A 20,302-nucleotide genomic window follows, 5' to 3' on the forward strand; every position below is an offset into this window, starting at 1 on the left:
AGTAAGCTGAGTGAGTTTACCATATACCATACATGGGTATTTAGTTTTTTAATGCTCTCTAGGATTTGCTAACGTCTCGACCACATAGCAGCCTCATCAGAAGAAACGGTTGCCACGCAAAATGAAAGCCATGTCACCCCATGCTGACTTTACCAGGTCAAGAACTGTGTGAACCTGGTTTGAGTCATCCTCTAGGGTGACCATATGGAAAGGAGGACAGGGCTCCTGTATCTCTAACAGTTGTATAGAAAAGGGAATTTCAGAATAATAATAATAATAATAATAATAATAATAATAAGTGTTATTTGTATGTATGCAGCACCTGGTGAAATTCCCTATTCATCACAACAGTTAAAGCTGCCGGAGCCCTGCCCTCTTTTGTATTTGGTGATGCTAGGTAGGGCTCCTGCAGATGTCACTGTTGTGATGAAGAGAGGATTTCACCACCGGCTGAAATTCTCTTTTCTGTGCAATTGTTAAAGATACAGGAGCCCTGTCCTCCTTTCCATATGGTCACCCTATATTTCCTTTAGCTCCACCCCACCCCTTACATTTATCCAACTCATTTGGAAAAGCTCCTCATGCCCTTTGCTCACACAAGTGTTGTTGGGCCAACTGTTCCAGAACTTTATCTCCCTCTGGTGGTTAAATGCCCTGTCCCTCCCCACCCCCTGATCTCCTGAATTGCTCTCTCAGACCAAAGGGAACTTCTCTGCCTGATTTAAACCATCTTTTGTTTTTTCTTCCAGCAGCTGCAGGTGGTTCCTTTATTCGGCGATATGCAGATAGAGCTGGCCAGATACATTAAGACCAGTGCTCACTATGAGGAGAACAAATCCAAGTGAGTGCCTGCCATAATGTCTCTTGGCTTTGGTGTGTCCTGGTCAAGAGAGGAAGTTGCCGAGACATTTGCAACTCTCCTACTCTCGCGTGTGAGATCTGTGCATGGGTGCTTGTGAGCATGTGTCCATGCGATGATGTTACTGGGCATGGCTCCATAGGAGTGAGTGTTTCAGTGTAAGGTGTGTGTGGTTTCGTCATTTCTCATCTTTTCCTTACTGTACCTTGAATGACACTGATCAAAGATCCCAGTCCTATGCAGAGTTAGGCATGTCTAAGCCCATTGAAATTAATTAAATAGGCTGCTGTAGTCCCAGCTATTCTAGCTTCTCCTTGGTCTCCCAGCCTCCCAACAATCCTGGTGAAACAAAGTGGAAAGTTAAATCATGCAGAGAGAGTTCTTTTTAAACCTACATACCTGCACATTGCTTCATCTTTGAAATCACTTGCTTTGCAGCCTTAGTGATCTTTTCTGGGTTTGTCCCTGATTTGATCCAGTCCTCACACGTGTTAGTTTGTGACCTTAAGGTAAGCGAGTGCCTTAGTAACCCCAAGCTCTTTGAAATTGCCCAAGGAACAATTCAAGGGTTAATAACTGAAGAGAGAACATGGCGTCTTGCTCCACCTTTGAGATGGCAGCTTAGGCACAGAACGTGGACCTGCTCCTTTCCCAACCAGTCCCAAACTTGTGGTTTCTCTGCAAACCTCTTCCTGAAATGGCCACTCAAAGATGTGTCAGTGTGAGGACCAGCCGGGGCTTTGCTCCTTTAAGAGCCATCCACTCACATCTGACAAGTACCTTTTAGGCTCAGTGAAGCTCCCATTGGAGCTGCAACATACTGTATATTCCCTGGGAGTTCTCCCAGGTCACGCAGACCCTGTTCGAGATTTCTTCCCTGGAGTTTCCTACTTCCTGCTGCCTGCTACCTTGTGCTTGCTGCTTCCATCTGTTTCCACATCAGTCCTTCTTCATTGCTCAAGACCTCACCTAATCCTGCTGCCGCCTCCTGCCTGGATCCATCCTGCTTCACCCATCCTGCTTGAACCTGCATCCCATTTTGCTATCCTGCCCTAGCCTTTTGCTTGGACCCAGTCCTCCCTAGTTAGTACTCCATATCTATTCCTGCAAAGGCCTTCTCAATTACCCCCTGGCACTTACCAGTCAGACACACTTGCCGACTCCCTCTCTCTATGGAATAAACTACTCATAAATTGTAAACATGAAAATGTATGCCTTTGACGATACAAGGAGGTGACTGTGAGTGTACATCTGTGGTTTGTACTGAGAAAATATATGTACGTGTGACTGATTGCCAATATCTGAATGCCTGTGAGGATGTGTGTAGTACATGCAAAAGCGTATGACTGGCTGATGGGTGTCCATAAGTATGGGAGCAAGTGAGTGGTTGGGTATTTGCGAATCTAAGTGTTTATGTGTGAAAACCTTCACTGTGAATATGTTTGTGAATGTTCGTTCTGTGTCTGTACTTGTATGCTGAACTGTCTGTCCTTGTAAGCTTTTATGCTTGGGCGGCCATGAATGCAGGTGTGAATGCTAATGCTGGGAATGTGAATGAGGTGTTCCTGCTCTGGGTCGTTTTTATCCACATTTTTCAATAGGACATAAAATCCTCCAGAGCATGGACACAGCACTTTCTCTATCTATCCAGTCCGGGCTGCTTTTGAAGGGAAGATAGCTATGGGGCAATATTGTAACATATGAATTCTCAAACAGAGGGGGCTCTCAAGTGGGACAGCAGAGAAATATAGGGTGAAACCCACTGGTTCAAACTAGAATCTCTTTCAAGGGAAACAATGAAAGGGATTAAAATCGTATGTGGCGGTGTGTGTGTGCGGGGCACCAATTGAAAGTGAACATTGAGCACTATTGTATACGTACAACATGGCTTGGAGAGAATTGTCAGCCATTCCTCAACGAGTATCAGTTTAAATAGATATGTTGTTGAACGCTAAATTAAGGGTTCATTTGAAAATCTCCCAGATCATTTCACACACACAAGAAGATGCATGGATAGCCTCTCCAAGCAGTTGTGTTTCAAGCATCTATCCTCATGGTTACTTCCATGTGTGAATTGTAAAGGCTGCTGTTAATAGTGTTGCAAAGCTTGCTTAGAATAGTGGTCCAAATCTTTCAACTTGTATGTATTGGATAGCACCTTCAGTCTCTATTGCAATCGGTAAGCTGATGGAGTTCTGTGAGTTTTGTGAAGTGACCATAAATCCAGGCCAAGTCTCTGGAATTTATTTTGTGCCGCTGCATAGATTTAGATCAAGTCAAAGGCCTCAAGAAGTCAAAGGTCACAAGGTAATCACTTCTATAGGAAGTAATCACCTTTGCAGAAATCCAGGTTTCAGTGTAACTTGGTGAAGAAGTATCAAACTGTATATTTTCAAAACTTTCTGTGTTTTGTGATGGGGCCTCACTAATGGTTTTCCTCACCAGCATGAATGTGTGGCTTGTCTCTCACTAATCATCCTAAACTTCATGCATACTGCCAACTTCTGTTGGATCCTAACCTAAGCTAAATCCACAGATTTTAGGAAGCTGTTTAACAATGTATCTGTTTAATCCCAATTCTAATATTTTCAATACTTTCAATACTTAAAAAGTGAAATATGTCTTCTTATTGTCCTCACTTACTAACAATTCCTTTCTCATTCAGTTTTCAACCAAAGCAGGGTGTCTCCTGCGACTCTCTCCTTCCCTGGGGAACAGATTTTGGACTTTAAGTGGCTGCAAAAGAGTTTTCCTGTTTCCCTGCGCTTTCATGTCGTTCCCTTTACTATCCTCTCCCACCCTTGTGCCAAGATGCAATTAACTATGTTTTTCTTGTATGGCCTTTTAATTCTGTGTTATGAATTAGATTATATGTGGCAGGCTGGGCTAGCGCAGCAAAGTATCTGGGCATCCCTGTTAACCTGCCGATTCCTTTGGGACACTGAAAGGGTAAGAGTAACGTACTGGGATTGTGGATCATCTGGAGATACAATTGGACCTGATCCTCTACTGTCAACATAGTTAACAAAACTGCACCACCACATTGTAACCAAGGATTCCAAAAATGGGGTAAAAAAATATCCTGTGTCTTCATATGGTAATGGCGCAAAACAAGCAGTTGATTTTGAATAACAAAGCAGTTTGCATGGCACATAGCCAATATAGGTGCCATTGGCTGAAGGTTTTTTTGTCTAAAACATTTATATGACCCATTATTGTGAGTAATTCATAACCAAAGGAAAAGGAAGATGAATGGCTCAGTTCAGACATCACATGAAAACATGCTAAGGATGCTGAACTATTGGTTTTGCCAAACTATGGTCTGCTAGCAACCCAAAATCAGAAATCATAGTTAAAAGTGGGTTTACAAACCACTAGTGGGGCTAAATGTGATGCAAATCATAATTGCTCTGCCCTAGAGGCCTGTGCAGAATGGAAATGGAAATGCTGAGCACGTAGGCAGAAAAAAAAGCAGACCAGCAGGTTTGTTTGTACATTTGGAAACTCACACCATGGTTTGGGTTGTTAACTATGGTTAGTAAAAACCATGGTTTGGTGTGATGTTTAAATTGGGCCTGTTCAGACAACACTCTAAACCATGGTTAGGTTGCTAACCCTTTTGCAACAAATGGTTAGTGACGATGTTTAAACCATAGTTATGTAGCCACCATAGTTAGGAATGGTCCACACAACACGCTAAGCCATCATGTTTAGCTCAAAATTCTTAACCACTGTGGCTTAACGTGTCATCTGAACAGGGTGAATCAATAACTTGATTCCTTCCAAGTCTTATTTACGGATAGATACTGGTACTCTAAAGCTTTTTTTGGTGCCAGTTAGGTGCCTGAACAGACATCTTTGTTTTGTTTTTTATTCTGGACATATGACCTAGAGCTGAAATAAAATATTAAAGAGCCCCTTTCGTTCCCTGTTTTTGGTTTTAATGCTTTCTTTAAATGATAATTACTAAAAATCAGCCTTTTACTTCCATCATCCATTTATTGAGTAGATGATCATTTAGTTTGCTGCCTATGACAGTTAGTTAGTCCTGTTTTCCCCATGGCTGCAATATAAGTCCATTATAGGTATATAATAAGGTATGAAAGATGAGGCTACAGGATTGTCCTCAGTAAATGACTTAGAGTGTAACATCATATCAGCCAGATCTTTGCCTACAAGCACAGTTTGACATGTCTGTAACTGGGTGCGACAGCAAGCTAATGCTGGGTTAACAACATGCTTCTAGAGTGATGGAGCAAAGTTGTTTCGAGTAGTAGCTGTTGTTTCACTGCAATGACTGTTAACTTAAAGGCATTGGTTTTCTGCCCAGGTGGACGTGCACTCAGAGCAGCATCAGTCCCCAGTACAACATCTGCGAGCAGATGGTGCAGATCCGAGATGATCATATCCGCTTTATCTCTGAACTTGCTCGGTACAGCAACAGTGAGGTAAGCTTCCATGCAGAAGAAAAAAGCCCCAGCGCAATGCACAGGATGAGAGAGGAAGAACTGAGAAAATCTCAGATTGGTCATGAACTCAGTGGCGAAATCATGACCTTTCCATTTCTGATAACCTGCCCCTATGAGGATTAATTCAGTTGTCACTGTGAAGTGTGTGTGTGTGTGTGTGTGTGTGTGTGTGTGTGTGTGTGTGTGTATGCAACATTTATATACTGTTCCACATCTGGACAGATTCTGAAGTGGTGAACAATAACAAGTAAAATACTATATTTTAAATTTTGGTTTTAAAACAGAGTTCCAATAAAAACTGGCTGGTCAGTCAAGGAAGGCTTCTTGAAATATATATGTTTTGAGGCGCTGCTGAAAACAATACAACGTTGGTGCTTGCCTGACCGCCAGGGCCGGAATGTTCCACGGAAAGGAGGCCACCACTTCTCAATTAACTTCTCAGCAGGCTTATAATGCTTCAGAAGACCCTCAAAATTAAGCTCCGTGCAGGTGTTTGTTGTCTGTGAAGGCTCCACACACAAGCAGTGGGAGAGAGAGCAGGAGCAAGCATGTTAGCTCTGCCCCCTTCCATCATTGTTCTCCTCACTCTCCTCATGTTCAGGGCAAATGTCTGCAGTGAGGAGCCTTTTGTATTTATGCCAGCTCTCTGTGCGATGTGAAACCCTGATTTTCCAGGGTTCTACATTGCATGGGAAGGCTACATGGATTCAAAAGGTTCCCTCCTGAACACAAGGTGAGAGATGGGGAGAGCGGGCAAGGTTGGCAGGCTTGTCCCCGTTTCCCCTCATGTGTAGAGACAACACAGTGATACAAACTGTCACAAATAATGTTCCAAAACCAACTCAAATCAGTTTTTCTTCCTATTTTTATAAGATATATTAACATTATTGTCTTTAAATGCTGGATGAAACATACTGGGCCTTAAAGGACATGGTGCAGGTGCAAGATTTTTGCTCATCCTTTCCATACTGTGAAAGTTATACTGGTGAAAGGATTCTTGGGCCTAATCTACACCAAGCAGGATATAGCACCATGAAAGTGGTATATAAAAGGCAGGAGCCACACCAGGCAGGATATATGGTATGTGTCAATGGGTCCCAACAGTAGTCAGTTCACTTTAATACCAGTATAAAAGAGTAGTGTGGCTCCGGCCTTTTATGTACCACTTTCATACTGCTTTCATAGTGCAATATCCTGCTTGGTGTAGATTAGGGCACAGTCTCATGTCGAAGTTTTAATGCAGATGGAATGCTAAAGAATTTATTAAAAGGAAGACTCCTCATCTCATCTACATAGTCCATCCCCGTCTAACGGAAATCTCCCTGGCAATATAAACGTATTAATCAGTGTAACAAAATTGTTCCACAGTAGAGTCCCCAGCACTGCCCACCCCTTTTTCCCCATATATATATATATATATATATATATATATATATATAGTGTGTGTGTGTGTGTGTGCGTGCGTGCGTGCCTCTAGGCCTCCTTTTCTTCCATATAAAGCCATTAATTACTTTTGCCATTTTTTAAAGATATTGTCTGGGAGATGAATTGGAATGATCTGAAGCAGGAAATTAAGTTCGGGGAGTAATGTCATTTTGACAGCCCCAATCTATGTATCTTATCTCAACCATGTCTCTCCTTTTCTGGCACCCTTTTTCCCCCCAGTGCAGTCGTTTTCTTTTTTTCTTTACAAGTCTTTACGTTTTCTCAGTTAATGGAGACAGTAGCATTTGATAAAGATATGATTGTTTGAGATATTAAGCAACTACAGTAATGTGTCCCTCAGATAGATAGTTTTCTGATGTTCTCCAGGTTGTGACTGGCTCAGGGTTGGACAGCCAGAAATCAGATGAAGAATACAGGGAGCTTTTTGACCTAGCTTTGCGGGGACTGCAACTTCTGTCCAAGTGGAGCGCACATGTTATGGAAGTGGTAAGTATTGGCTATAGCCATACGTAGGTGCAAGGCGGGTGAGCATCCAAGATGAACACACAAAAAGGGAGAAGAGTTCAAGTTGCTGTAGAAAAAAAAAATTATTATTAAAAATGCCCGCTGTATTTTGGCCTCTTGCTTTCTGTTAGGCCTTCTTCAGGGGGTTGTAACAACATCTGCAGAAATTTATTACAATAAATTTGTCTACAGCATCCTGAGACTCTTCTCCCTTTTTGGATAGCCATACATAGACATCAGTAGTCTTGAAATGTTTTGGTTCACATTCAGCCTGAAGGCTGACCATAATCAAAGAATGTTTTATTGAGATATGCATGTATAAATATTAATTACCAGGCCAAAAACACTAGCAGTAAAAAGCAGAATTCCTACATATAGTGGAGGAATTGTGCGATCTTGAAATTATCCAACAAAAGTTTATCCAAAATAATAAAAGTTGGGGTCTGAATTATTTCTGCTTTTGTTTTCTCTGTTCAGTATTCTTGGAAGCTCGTTCATCCCACCGATAAATTCTGTAACAAAGATTGTCCAGGCACTGCTGAGGAATATGAGAGAGCCACACGATATAATTACACCAGTGAAGAAAAATTTGCATTTGTGGAGGTGGGTGGTCACATTGGCTCATTGTGTATAAAATATCAAGTGTCTCTTTAAAAGGATAATCAAAACACTAATGTGTGAGGTTCAGGAAATCTGGGGGCATGGCTAGACTAGGGTTTATCCCAGGGATCTCTCCAGGATCATCCCTGTGCATCCACATGACACACAGGGGATTCTGGGGGCAGGGAGGGATGATCCCTCCATTTCCCTGGGATATGGCCCTACAGTTTAATGCCATTTTTTCCTGTAGTCCCGGGCTCATCGTGTGGCTGGGCATCGCGGTTTTTCCCGGTTCCTTGCTGGGTGCAGGGCTTCTCAGGAGCTCCGTGCCCATCATGGGTGTGGTGGGGGGAGCGGGTTCCCCCACACACTTTACACTCTAAAGCAGTGATGGGCAACTTGTGGCCCTCCAGATGTTTTGGCCTACAACTCCCATCAGCCCAAGCCAGCATAGCCAAAAGTAAACAATCATGAGAGTTGTTGGCCAAAACATCCAGCAGGGCACAAGTTACCCACCCTTGGTCTAAGGACTTATATATCTGATAAAATAACATCAATGCAAACTGGACGCTACCAGTGTTATTTGCTTGCACAGTTTTTCTGATTATAGTTATTATTGCCAATGATATATCATTGGAAATGGCTGTGATCTGCTAGAAATAATCTTATCTGTGGAATAAATAGAATACAAAGAAGATTCCTTACCATCCCAGATCACAGTGAGCTGCGGGACAGCCATCAGTATCAACGATGTCTATATGCAACCCCTGGGTTCCGAGACAGTTGGCCACCAAATACCAGCTGCTGGGAGCAAAGCATCAGTGACTTCACATCATACTTGTAGCCTTCCCTGAGGCATCTCATTGGCCAGTCTAGGAAACAGGTTACTGGACTGGATGGACCTTTGCTCTGATTCAAATGGGTTCTTATCTTATCATATTTGTGCTCTGGTTAGGGAAAAGATACAGTGTCTCCCCTTCTTCCCAATAACATCTGCTTCCCAAATAAATTCAGAGAGTTTCATTAATTCGGATTCTTTGACAGGTTTGCCATGGACATCTATGATTAGTATCAAAGAACCATACAGTTCTTTATGGGACTTCAGACTTGTTTGTATTGGAATAACTGTCCTCATACTATGTGGGAAACTGTTTTTGAAACTGAGAATGGTTTCAAAAGTATTCTGTGATATGACTTTGGAGCTAGCTCCTCAAAGAAAGAAAAAAGCCACTGATTTACCACAGCCTGAGAAGCTCTTTAGATATGTCCTTATATGTGTGGAATCATAGAAGATAAATGTTTTCTTTATACAGTATATGAAATATCAGTTTTAATCTGGGTCACTTGTACTTCAATACAGGTGATAAATGCTATTAATTAATATGACTGGGAAATTCTCAGTCAGAGACCCCCTCAGGGGGCCATAGTTGTTGAATTAATATTTAAAAAGTATCCCAGATATTTTTATTTGATTTGAATGTATCAAGTTTTACCACAGAAACTTTTTTTTAAAATGGCTAAATAGTTTTGAAATGATATCTTCCACCGTTCCCCAGCCCAGCCCCTAAAATAAAATACCTTGTTTGCTGGAAAGGTGTAATTAATATGATTGTTAGGCAACCATCAAACAAACAAACTAATGTAACATGAAAGGAAAGTGTGTGTTTTCTTTACTACAAGAGGGCATAGAAGATCAATGTTCCTTTTTTCCTTTTTAATTATCCAGGTGATTGCTATGATAAAAGGTCTGCAAGTGCTCATGGGCCGCATGGAGAGTGTCTTCAACCAGGCCATCAGGAACACTATTTATGCTGCTCTGCAGGATTTTGCTCAGGTGACACTGAGAGAGCCACTGAGGCAAGCTGTCAGGAAGAAAAAGAATGTCCTAATCAGGTGAGGCCCCCTTCCCAAAGCAAAATTTCAGTCTGTCCTCTGAGAGAATGGAACTAGATGTTCCATTCAGCACAAGACCTCTGACAAAAACGGCAGCCCTGGACTGAGTTCCTCCAGAGTTCATCATGTGTAACATCATAATTTCCCCTCTGATGCTCCACGCCATTGGCGACTGCTGGTGAGGGTGGAGCAACACACAACTTAATGAGGTCATAAGAATGGTAACTGTGCTTGAACATTATGGGAGAAGGTGGAGAACTCAATATGGGTTTGCCATCATAGAATAGTGGAGTCCAAACCCCTGCTCATTGCATGTTTGGTGGTGGCAGTTATAACTCGTTTCCACGCTATGTATCTTTCAGCATTTGTGAGCAACCATGAGTCTGAACTGAGACCATGGGCATGGCTAGATGGGGCAATATTCCAGGGATCACCCCGGGATCATCCACATGACACACAGGGGACCCCGGGGGCAGGGAGGAATGATCCGTCCCTTTCCCCGGGATATCGCCCTACATTTTAATTGCGTTTTCCCCCGCGATCCTGGGCTGATCCCAGGACATGTGGTTAGACGTCCCGTTTTCACAAGTAACTGCAAGGAGCCGGACCCAGGCACGGAGCTCCTCAGGAGCTCTGTGCCCATCGGGAGTGGGTTGGGGGGGGAGCAGGAGGTTTGTTTTTTTTTAAACCTTACATTTTGCGCAGGAGCTGCTCCTGCACTCTTTTCTGATTTAAAAACAAAATGGCGGGCGTGACGTCCTCTTCTTTCTGGGACGCGCGCTGTGTGTAGATGAGGGGGACGATCTTGCGATCATAAAATTGCGAGATCATCGCCCTCAACCCCCCTCGTCTAGCCATACCCTATAACTAGATGTAAAAAAAATAAAAAATAAAAATTGAAGAAAGGCATGCATTCCAAAGCTTAGGGTGTTCCTAAATCTGAACACTATATGCGAACTTTTTAAAGTCCTCAGTGCACAGAGCTACTGCAGGTATATCCCAAGAGTTTGTGTGAAAACTCAGGACTTTTTTTCTCTTGGATTCATAGACAGACCCAAAATACCAGGACCATATCATAAACTGAGTGAGGTTTCAAAGTCATTAGCTTCACTCGCATCCAGTGCACAGAATCTGAAATGCCATTTCAGTAGCTCCAGCTATTGGGCGGAATAGAAATGTAATAAATAAATAAATAAATAATTTTCTGGATTGTGGGCATAGATCGTACAACCCTGAGAAGGTTGTATGGTTAACTTAACTCTACAACCCTCGTTTCAGTTTCCCTTCCTGGAAGCACTGATTCCATGTTTTTCTAAATGTCTGGTTCCAGAGTCAAATTGTTGTGCATGTTTCTATTTAGAAGTTACACCAATTACAGCTACAGTTCAGTTGTAGAGCTCATGTTTTGCATCCAGACAATCCCAGGTTCAGTCCCTGGCAACGCCTTTTTAAAAGGTCGCTGGGCTAGAAAAAAATTAGGTTGAAACTCTGGAAAGCTGCTGCAAAAGTAGGCAATGCTAGGCTTAGTGGAGCAGTGCTTTGGCTGTGTATATGGCTCCTTCATATATTCACAGTCCTTAAAAATCCATATTCATAAAATGAGCCTCCCAAGCAGCACTGGTATTTTTGGGCATTGGAAGTAAACTAAAGGAAAACATTTGTGCAAACAAGTTTGAGTTTGTTGTGTGTATACTTGTGCAAAGAACTAGGGCACAGAGATGATATGGAACACCTTCAAAGCATTACCCACCTCAATGCATTTTTTAAAATTATTTTTTATTTATATCCTGGTCTTCTTCCAATTCAGAGCAGCTTGCATATGGTTCCCAGGTGGTCTCCCACCTTTCAGATCATTCTCTGATCATTTATTGATCTATCGTTTACCTCAGTTATGTTTGAAGGGTCTCTCTCAGGATTGTCAGGGGAACTTGAGGAGTAGTTTGAAATTTCTTTTCTCTTGCTCATACTAATCCTGTTATTTTCAATTAGTTATCAGAAAGTTATATTTAAGGTATCTTTCTCGCTCCATTCCCCACCCCCATGTGTATATACATGTCATTCAAGACAACATCTCATACATATGACAAAAACATATGCCATGGATGGGGAACGTATAGCCTCTAGATGTTGGACTGCAACTCCCATCATCCCGCACCATTGACTATGCTGGCTAGTGCTCATGGGAGTTGCAGTCCAAAATATCTGGATGATGACATGCTCCCCACCCCTGGCTTATGCCATGATAAATGTGTTAGTCTTTAAGGTTCCACATTGTTTTTGTTGCAATAGATTAACAAAGCTACCCCTCTGAAATTTTTAATTATTATTGATGTTGGCATCATTATTTGTAACATGCCCTTACTTCAAAGAGCTTAGGACAACATACATGGGGTTATACAGTTTAATCCTTACAACAACCCTGTAAGGTAGGCCATGCTGAAGAGACAGTGACTTGCTGATGCCATCCAGTGAACTTCCAGTGAAGATTTTAATAAACTTTCTTTGTTCTTCCCAGCGTCCTTCAGGCAATTAGAAAGACCATTTGTGATTGGGAGGGAGGCCGTGAACCTCCAAATGACCCCTGTCTGAGGGGGGAAAAGGACCCCAAAGGCGGTTTTGATATTAAGGTCCCACGTCGAGCTGTAGGGCCTTCTAGCACACAGGTATGTACTTCCTTTCCTAGGGACACACATGTGTTATTTGTGTAAATGAAATGTTTATTATAGTCTGCTTTTGTACCGAAATACCTGGGCAAGTAGGACACTGCAATTTGCAGCTTTGTTTGCTGTGCTGGATATACTGCTAGTGGCTTGCAAGTCAGTCCTAAACACAGTGGCCCTGATACACAGAACGCCTTCTGTAACATTAGACCGCTTATCCATTCTTACCTGCGAAGAGCCTCCTTCCTCCTGCCGAGGAGATACCAGCCCGGACAGCTCAAAACAGGCTGGTCACATCTTACGTGGTTGGTTGATCTGGTTGATTGGGCTGTGATAGGGGCTATATATGTTTAGGGATATATATATATATTGCCCTCTCCACAGCAGTTCTTTGTCAGTGCAGGATTATATTAAAACAAGGCATCGTGGACAGAACCTTTTTTATTCTCATTGGAGTGGGGCTGTTTCTTGGAAGCAAATTTGGTTGAGATCCATCGGTCCTCCTTCAGCGTAATGCCTAGCTGTAGCCAGTTTTAAGGATCAACATGCCGGAGTTTCGCACAGGCTCGCTGCTTTCCATGCAGAGACAGAAGAAGAAGATGCATCCTAGCCACCTCTGCTGCCTAGGGCCAGATAACTTTGTATCACCAGCCTAGAATGCAATCAGGTCTCCATTTTTTTTAGTCAGCTATATTAGAGAAAATGACATAAATTGTGGCTGTTAGGGTGGATGGATGGATGATATTCTGGAGGTGACAGACTTGACCTTGGGGGAGCTAGGGGTGGCAACGGCCGACAGAAAGCTCTGGCGTGGGCTGGTCCATGAAGTCACGAAGAGTCGGAAGCGACTGAACAAATAAACAACAACAAAGGGTGGGATAGTAGCAGTGTTCATTTTTGGGGTGTGGGTGTGTCTTAAAGGTTTTGTTTATAGGTTTTGTAATGGAGATAAACTACAGATTTGTTCACCGTTGAGCAGTTATAGTTTTGAGCTATAGATGATGTGCTCGTAAAGGTTATTGAAATGTTAACAATCGTTTTTAGATATATGTTGTCCATGTGTGTGTTATTTGTTTGTATGTTTTCATGCAAATACTTTTTTGTACTTTGTATAATGCATTTTAAGGGTTTTTATTTTTTTGTGAGCCACCCAGAGAGCTTTGGCTATGGGGCAGTATAGAAATATAATAAATGAAATGAAATGAAAGGCTATAATAACAGTAGGGGACCTCTTCTTACAGCTCTACATGGTGAGAACAATGCTGGAATCCCTCATTGCAGACAAGAGTGGCTCAAAGAAAACTCTCAGGAGCAGCCTGGATGGACCAATAGTTCTGGCCATTGAAGAGTTCCACAAGCAGTCCTTCTTCTTCACTCATCTTCTCAACATAAGTGGTAAGTAGCAGTGGCCAGTTTGCTATGAATAGTACACGTCTGACATGAGTAACATATCAGGAATAACAGACACTGGGGCCAATTGTCATATATTAAGGGACTTTTAGATCTGGGTGTGATTTTTGTAAGAAGTGGCTAATACGGATGTTTTAACAGGTTCCTTGAATAATTTATGGTGATATTATTGCAAGAAAAACATATTTATTTATTTTATAGATAAAATTGTATAGAATTTGGTATTCTTCTATTGCAATTTGTAATCCATGATAATAAAAAAAAATTGCAGAAATGCCATTCTGTACAATAGGCTGTTTCATAAGCGTTGAACCTTTCTTGTTCTTGATGATGGGGAAATGTTATGTTTTTTCAGAAGCTCTTCAACAGTGCTGTGACTTATCGCAGCTTTGGTTCCGTGAATTTTTCCTGGAGTTGACGATGGGCCGTCGAATTCAGTTCCCTATCGAGATGTCTATGCCTTGGATTCTAACAGATCACATCCTGGAAACCAAAGAACCTTCTATGATGGAGTAAGAGCTCAATGAAATGGGGGTGTATCTATGGAAATATATGATCATGACTATTTTTGAGATAACATATTGAGGAAATTTGAGTTTATTCGAAGTCGGCATTCTAGCAAGTGAGAAGAAATGATCACTAGTGACCAAAATCAGGTTCTGATCTTTGCAAGGTATCTTTTTTCACTATGAGAAGGTGGGGTGGGGTGGGGACTGAAGAGTGTCTTAAACGATGAGTCAGAAATTTTGCTGACGTGGGATAATCTTCAGGTGTTATCTAAAACCTGTGTTCCTCTCTCTGGACTTTGGAGGGCATATGAAACAAGTGAGACAGGAAGTAATTTATCAACTGCCCAGAGAACATTTTGTTGATGAGGGGTATAGAAATGTTGCAAATAAATAAATACATTTATAACATTGGGGAGGTTCCATTACAATAGCTCTCACTACTTTTGTATCAGTGATATATTATCAAATTCAGTTTGTATGTATGAAGAAATTCTTTAATAGAGCCAAAGGGTAGTAAAATGCATGACCAATTGTGAATAAATGTTGATTTGTTTAATGTACAAAACCAAAATAGTTTCCTTCTCAGGTACACCCATGCAGATCATAATCTTCCATGCCACGGACAGTTCTCCTATGGTGTGTCTTTCATTTGCACCATTTTCTGCCACCACTGCCTCCCATTTACATCTCTTTCTGCCTCCAACACTGTTAAAAGCCTAAGTTCTTACTCATACTTTCCATAGATCTTTCCCCTTCTTCACACAGAAATGCTTTTGTGGGATACCTGAGCAAAAGAATCCCTACACTTCAGATTGGCTTTACTCCTAAATGACCAGGCGGAAAACTTAATTTACCTGCCCATGCATTAAAAAAAATCAGATAAGGCCCTCCTCCAAGTTCCATTGGAGGGAGAAGTACATCATGCAAGGAAAGGCCTTTTCTGTGGTGGTGCCCCAACTTTAGAGTATTCTTTCAAGGGTCCTTTCAGGGTCAAGTCAAAACGTTTTATTTGCCCATTTATTTATTACATGTCAATACTGCCCAATTGTCCAAGCTCTGTGGGCAGTTTACAGAGATTAAAACCTTTGAAATACTTTATAAAAACCATTTACATACAAGCATATAAACTAACAGTGAGACACATCTTTATCTCAAACAATTTTAAACAATCAACAATAAGAAAAAAATCAGGACATGATTAAAACCTCATCAATTGCTGCTAAATGCCTGAGAGAAGAGGAAGGTCTTAACCTGACACTGAAAAGATAATATTGTTGGCACCACACGGGCCTCATTGGGGAGATAATTCCATAATTGGGGGGGGGGACACCACTGAACAGGCCCTATCCCATGTTTCTGCCTTCCAAGCCTCTCTTGAAGGAGGCACCTGGACAAGGGCCTTAGATGCTGAACGCAGTGTGCAGGTAGGTTTGTGCTGGATTTGCCCAAGCATTTAGAATTGTTGTATTGTTTTAGCTTTCTGAATAGTTCTTCTTTATAGCCCCTTAGTTTCACTGTGATGGTGTTTAATTTTTATTGCTGTCTATTATTGGTTAAAGGTGCAATTTAGAAATGTTTTAAATAAATAAATAAATAAATGTTGTTTTAAAAAGAGCCTGAATGCCTGAACTTTATGCTGCGCCCATTTCCTTCATTGCAGGTATGTGCTATATCCACTGGACCTCTACAATGACAGTGCGTATTACGCTTTGACAAAGTTTAAAAAGCAGTTTCTCTATGATGAAATTGAAGCAGAGGTGAGTTACTTTCCTTTTTTTGTTTAGTTTTGTTAATAATTTGTTTTTAATTTCATAAACTTTTATGCATGCTTGTTCTAAAATCCACTCCTTTCACCCTTTTTCCGTCAGGTGAACTTGTGTTTTGATCAATTTGTGTACAAACTGGCGGACCAAATCTTTGCTTACTATAAAGCAATGGCTGGCAGGTATGAGACTTCTGTTGGGTTTTGGTGCTGTTGTCAAAACCTGCCTCTTCAGTCCAGCTAATGTCTGTCTTCCCTCAGCTGTTGTAATGACCTTTATGAGATCAGTTCTTGATCTGAAGTCCTGTGCAGGTGATGAGATCACAACAAGTAGACATTGCTGACAAATGAGAGGAGGACATCATTAGCACAGGTCCAAAATGATTGCTAATTGTAGTAATCCACACACTATGCTCTTGGCCTAGAATGATAGTATGGCATGTTGCTCTCTGGCCGAAATGTAATGTTTACCCACTCAATTCCCTGTGTATGTGGGAAAGAATGGAAAGGGGTGGCAGAAGGGGATTTAAAGCCTGGTTGATCATGCATTTGTGCCTACTATTGCCAGACTAGTGCTGTTTTACAGCTAAAGATTATTTCTTGGCTGAAAGGTGTTTCCTCAGCTCTGTGTCTAAAAGATATTTTGTACCAAAGGAAGCAAATTTCTATGTTATCAAAAGCCCAGATTCTGCTTTTAGAATATCTCATCTTTTCATGTACTCTGTGTAATTTATTAGCAGTTCACAATCCCCCTATGATGAATTTGTAAACTCATTTTGATTTCCCACTCACCAGGTGCTCCCTGCAGGGTCCCTTTTAGTCCCTGGTTCCACACATTTGCAAACTTTCCTGTACCATTATGCAACCAGGGATTCAAATCTTCAAATTTTACTGTTTACAATAATAATCATCATAAAAAACTAATTATCCTTCAAGCTCCCTTGGTTAGCATTGCATGGTAGAAATGATGGGAAGGATGTCAGGGAACCACTCATGAGATTGAGGAGTGGATGCAAGAACTGCATCAATGCTAATTTCCAACAAGCTGCTGGGCCTTCTCCATTTATTTATTTATTGCATTTCTCTACCGCCCAGTAGACGAAGCTCTCTGGGCAGTTCTCCATCCTCTTGCTGTGCCCCTTTATCCAATAACGCAAGTATAGAAATTTCTGCTGATGCAGGGATGAGTACATAAGAATCACTACAATAGTTGTGCAAATTTGAGAATCCCAAAGGCTATAATGCTGTAATATGGGTAGGGTCTGGGTCGCACATGGAGCATGCCTGCGTTTTCCAATAGGCCTGCACACAGGCTATTTTTAAGGTACTGGGTTATGGTGATCACTTTTGGCTTGAAATTAATACCAGTCTCATAATTCACCATGCTTGAGTTACCGTGAGAAGGGTGGAATGTTGTACGGGTTAGGACACAAAGCTCAAAAGCAGAATAGATCTGTTCACTTGCAGTCACTATTTCCTGTCATTAGCCAAAGATTATTATCTTCCCCATCCTGCTTCTCCAAGCAGTCATTATTTCCTCCAACCTGAATCCCTCCAGATGTTTTGGACTGCAACTCCCATAAGCCCCAGCCAGCATAGCCAATGGCCAGGGATTATGGGAGCTGTAGTCCAACAATATCTGGAGGGAAGGCTGCCTTATTGCACATATCTCCTTTCACAAGAAACATTGCTCATTTATGGAACTCACTACCATAAGATGTAGTGATGGCCACCAATTTGGATGGCCTTAAAACGGGGTTCGATATATTCCTGGAGGTGAAGGCTATAAATGGCTACTAGCCCTGATAGTTGTGTGCTATCTCCAGTATTCAAGGCAGTAAGCCTGTGTACACCAGTGGCTGGGGAACATGGGTGGGAGGGTGCTGTTGCACCATGTCCTGCCTTGTTGGTCCCTGGCCAACAGCTGGTTGGCCACTGGGTGAACAGAGTGCTGGACTAGCACTCTGTTCACCCAGAGCGTGGCACTTCTTATGTTCTTATAAAATTAATTGGGCCGGCCAGGAGGCATTCCAGAAAAGGTATTGACGAGTATTTTCCAATTGCAGCGTCTTACTGGATAAACGATTCCGGGCTGAATGTAAGAATTATGGAGTGATTATCCCTTACCCACCATCCAACCGCTATGAAACGTTGCTCAAACAGAGGCATGTCCAGGTACAACTTAGTGTCATCAGGATTCATTATTATTATTATTATTATTATTATTATTATTATTATTATTATTATTATTTCAATTTATACCCCACCTATATACAGAATACTCTAGGCGGCATTGTTTTATATGGGCCTGCCACTTGGGGTGGACTGTCTGTGGGTTTTTCTATGCAAGGCATCTGCACTGTTCATAAAGATGCACATGTGGAAGCCTTTATAATTTCCTGTAGCACAGCAAAAACTATATCTGTGGTTGCTTCAGCTCTGCTCCACTACATGGTGTGAAGCACCACATTTTTGGCACATAAATTGATCATGTGAATATGGTCAGTATCTTTAGTAAAACAACAGGCACTGGCAGAATGAACAGATATAGTTGGCATTTCTCATCAGTTCTTCTCACGTCCATGTCCACTTCAGTTCTTCTCATGGCATGTTTTCAAATATGGAAGTTTTCTTTCCCCCATCCCACCCACTTTCTCTTGCTTTTTTGCTTTGCTTCACATACATATGCCCTCAACCAGCAGTTTCTTACGGCTGCTGGGCTTTGCTGCATGCATATAATTTCTCCCTTACACACAGTTCACTACAGTGGAGGAAGCAGATCATCATGCATATTACTTTCTAAGCAAGGATCTGCTTCTTCCACTAAAATGAATGGGCTGACATTCTTAACTTCTTCTCTGTATAGACAAGTTAGCTAATACATTTGGGATCTAATTTGTTCTGGATTTGGGTTGACTTTTGAATCATCTCCTCATTTACTGTCTGCGTCTTGTGTCTTCCGCAGCTGCTGGGCCGGTCGATTGACCTAAACAGGCTGATCACCCAGCGTATCTCAGCTGCCATGTACAAATCACTAGACCAGGCCATCAGCCGCTTTGAGAGCGAGGATCTGACCTCCATTGTGGTAAGTATTGCCCTAAAGAGGGGAAACAGAAAGGAAAGGACTCCCTCCTACTGCATGGAAATTCTTATCACATGGGTATTACACACGATGTCGCTAACCACAAATATATTCTGTTCTCTTTCACCAAACTGTCCATGAAACTGTTTACTAATGTACTTGTTTACTATAGATTCAGTTCCCCTCGTGTCTATATCACAGGCAAAAATCACAAGGGTTTTTTGACAGTCTTACATACATTTGTTAATAATGACCCTTAACGGACTATCACTAGTCTTATTTGCAGATAGAAGATAAAGTGTCGGTAGTCTCCACATTTTGGTCATTCAGCATGAATAAAGATAATTTTTCTTGGCCCCCTCAAAGAGAGGGTGCGTAAATAATTGCACACCAGACTATTTTTTCCCAGCCTGCTGCCCTACAGGTGTTGTTGGACTTCCAACTTCCATCAGCCCCGGCCAGCATGGCCAGTGGTCAGGAATCCTGGGGGTTGTAGTCCAAAACATTTAGAGAACACTAGTATGAGGAAGGCTGTACCAGACCATGATGATTTTCAGGCAGTTCAGTCACTAGACAATTGCAGTGACAGCTAGTGTAACTTAATGATTAAGAGACTGCATTGTGGAAGTTCAGTCTTCAGTTTTGAACCCTGCTGAACTCTTGCCTTTGCCAGGAATTCAGTCAGGGGTCTTAGGAAAGATACTCTGTCTGTGTTTCCCCCTTCCCCTCTGATTTGCTCAGATAATGTATGTAAACAATATAAATGGAAGGTATACTGTGGTATGTTGGGGGTTGTTGTCAGTCCACAACCTTTTGAAAAGTCACTAAAATCAATGCAATAAAATTGCATTGTAAATCATCTTACAATGCAAACAGCATTATTGTCTGCTCACAGACATAAGCCCCATTGAGTTCAAAATGGCTTACTCCTAGATAAGTGTATATAGAGTTGCAGCCTTAATGATATTTTGATAGTAAAGATAATAGTCTGAAAAGATCATGATAAGAGAGGGACCTGTTTTCACCCACAGTAGGTATTCCTCTCCAAGTGTACCTGCTACCAATCTTAACTTTATAGTAAAGGTCACAACTGAGCATGTTCCGAATG

At 41.7% G+C, this 20,302-nt stretch overlaps 1 protein-coding gene across 3 annotated transcripts in view; it reads left to right on the top strand.

Annotated features, from left to right (window-relative positions):
• CYFIP2 (cytoplasmic FMR1 interacting protein 2) overlaps positions 1-20,302 on the top strand; it is a 68,101-nt gene that overhangs the window by 19,824 nt on the left and 27,975 nt on the right. For 2 of the 3 annotated variants that reach the window (XM_063120918.1, XM_063120920.1), the window contains exons 9-20: positions 750-841; positions 5,190-5,307; positions 7,141-7,260; positions 7,756-7,881; positions 9,605-9,771; positions 12,287-12,434; positions 13,673-13,826; positions 14,197-14,353; positions 16,011-16,107; positions 16,219-16,295; positions 18,179-18,287; positions 19,078-19,197. In XM_063120918.1, the coding sequence (XP_062976988.1) occupies positions 750-841; positions 5,190-5,307; positions 7,141-7,260; positions 7,756-7,881; positions 9,605-9,771; positions 12,287-12,434; positions 13,673-13,826; positions 14,197-14,353; positions 16,011-16,107; positions 16,219-16,295; positions 18,179-18,287; positions 19,078-19,197 (1,485 nt within the window). The remainder of the gene's footprint in view (positions 1-749; positions 842-5,189; positions 5,308-7,140; positions 7,261-7,755; positions 7,882-9,604; positions 9,772-12,286; positions 12,435-13,672; positions 13,827-14,196; positions 14,354-16,010; positions 16,108-16,218; positions 16,296-18,178; positions 18,288-19,077; positions 19,198-20,302) is intronic. The other variant, XM_063120919.1, reaches the window with a different exon arrangement.

The sequence above is a fragment of the Elgaria multicarinata genome, chromosome 3 (assembly GCF_023053635.1).
Source record: "Elgaria multicarinata webbii isolate HBS135686 ecotype San Diego chromosome 3, rElgMul1.1.pri, whole genome shotgun sequence".
Taxonomy (NCBI): domain Eukaryota; kingdom Metazoa; phylum Chordata; class Lepidosauria; order Squamata; family Anguidae; genus Elgaria; species Elgaria multicarinata.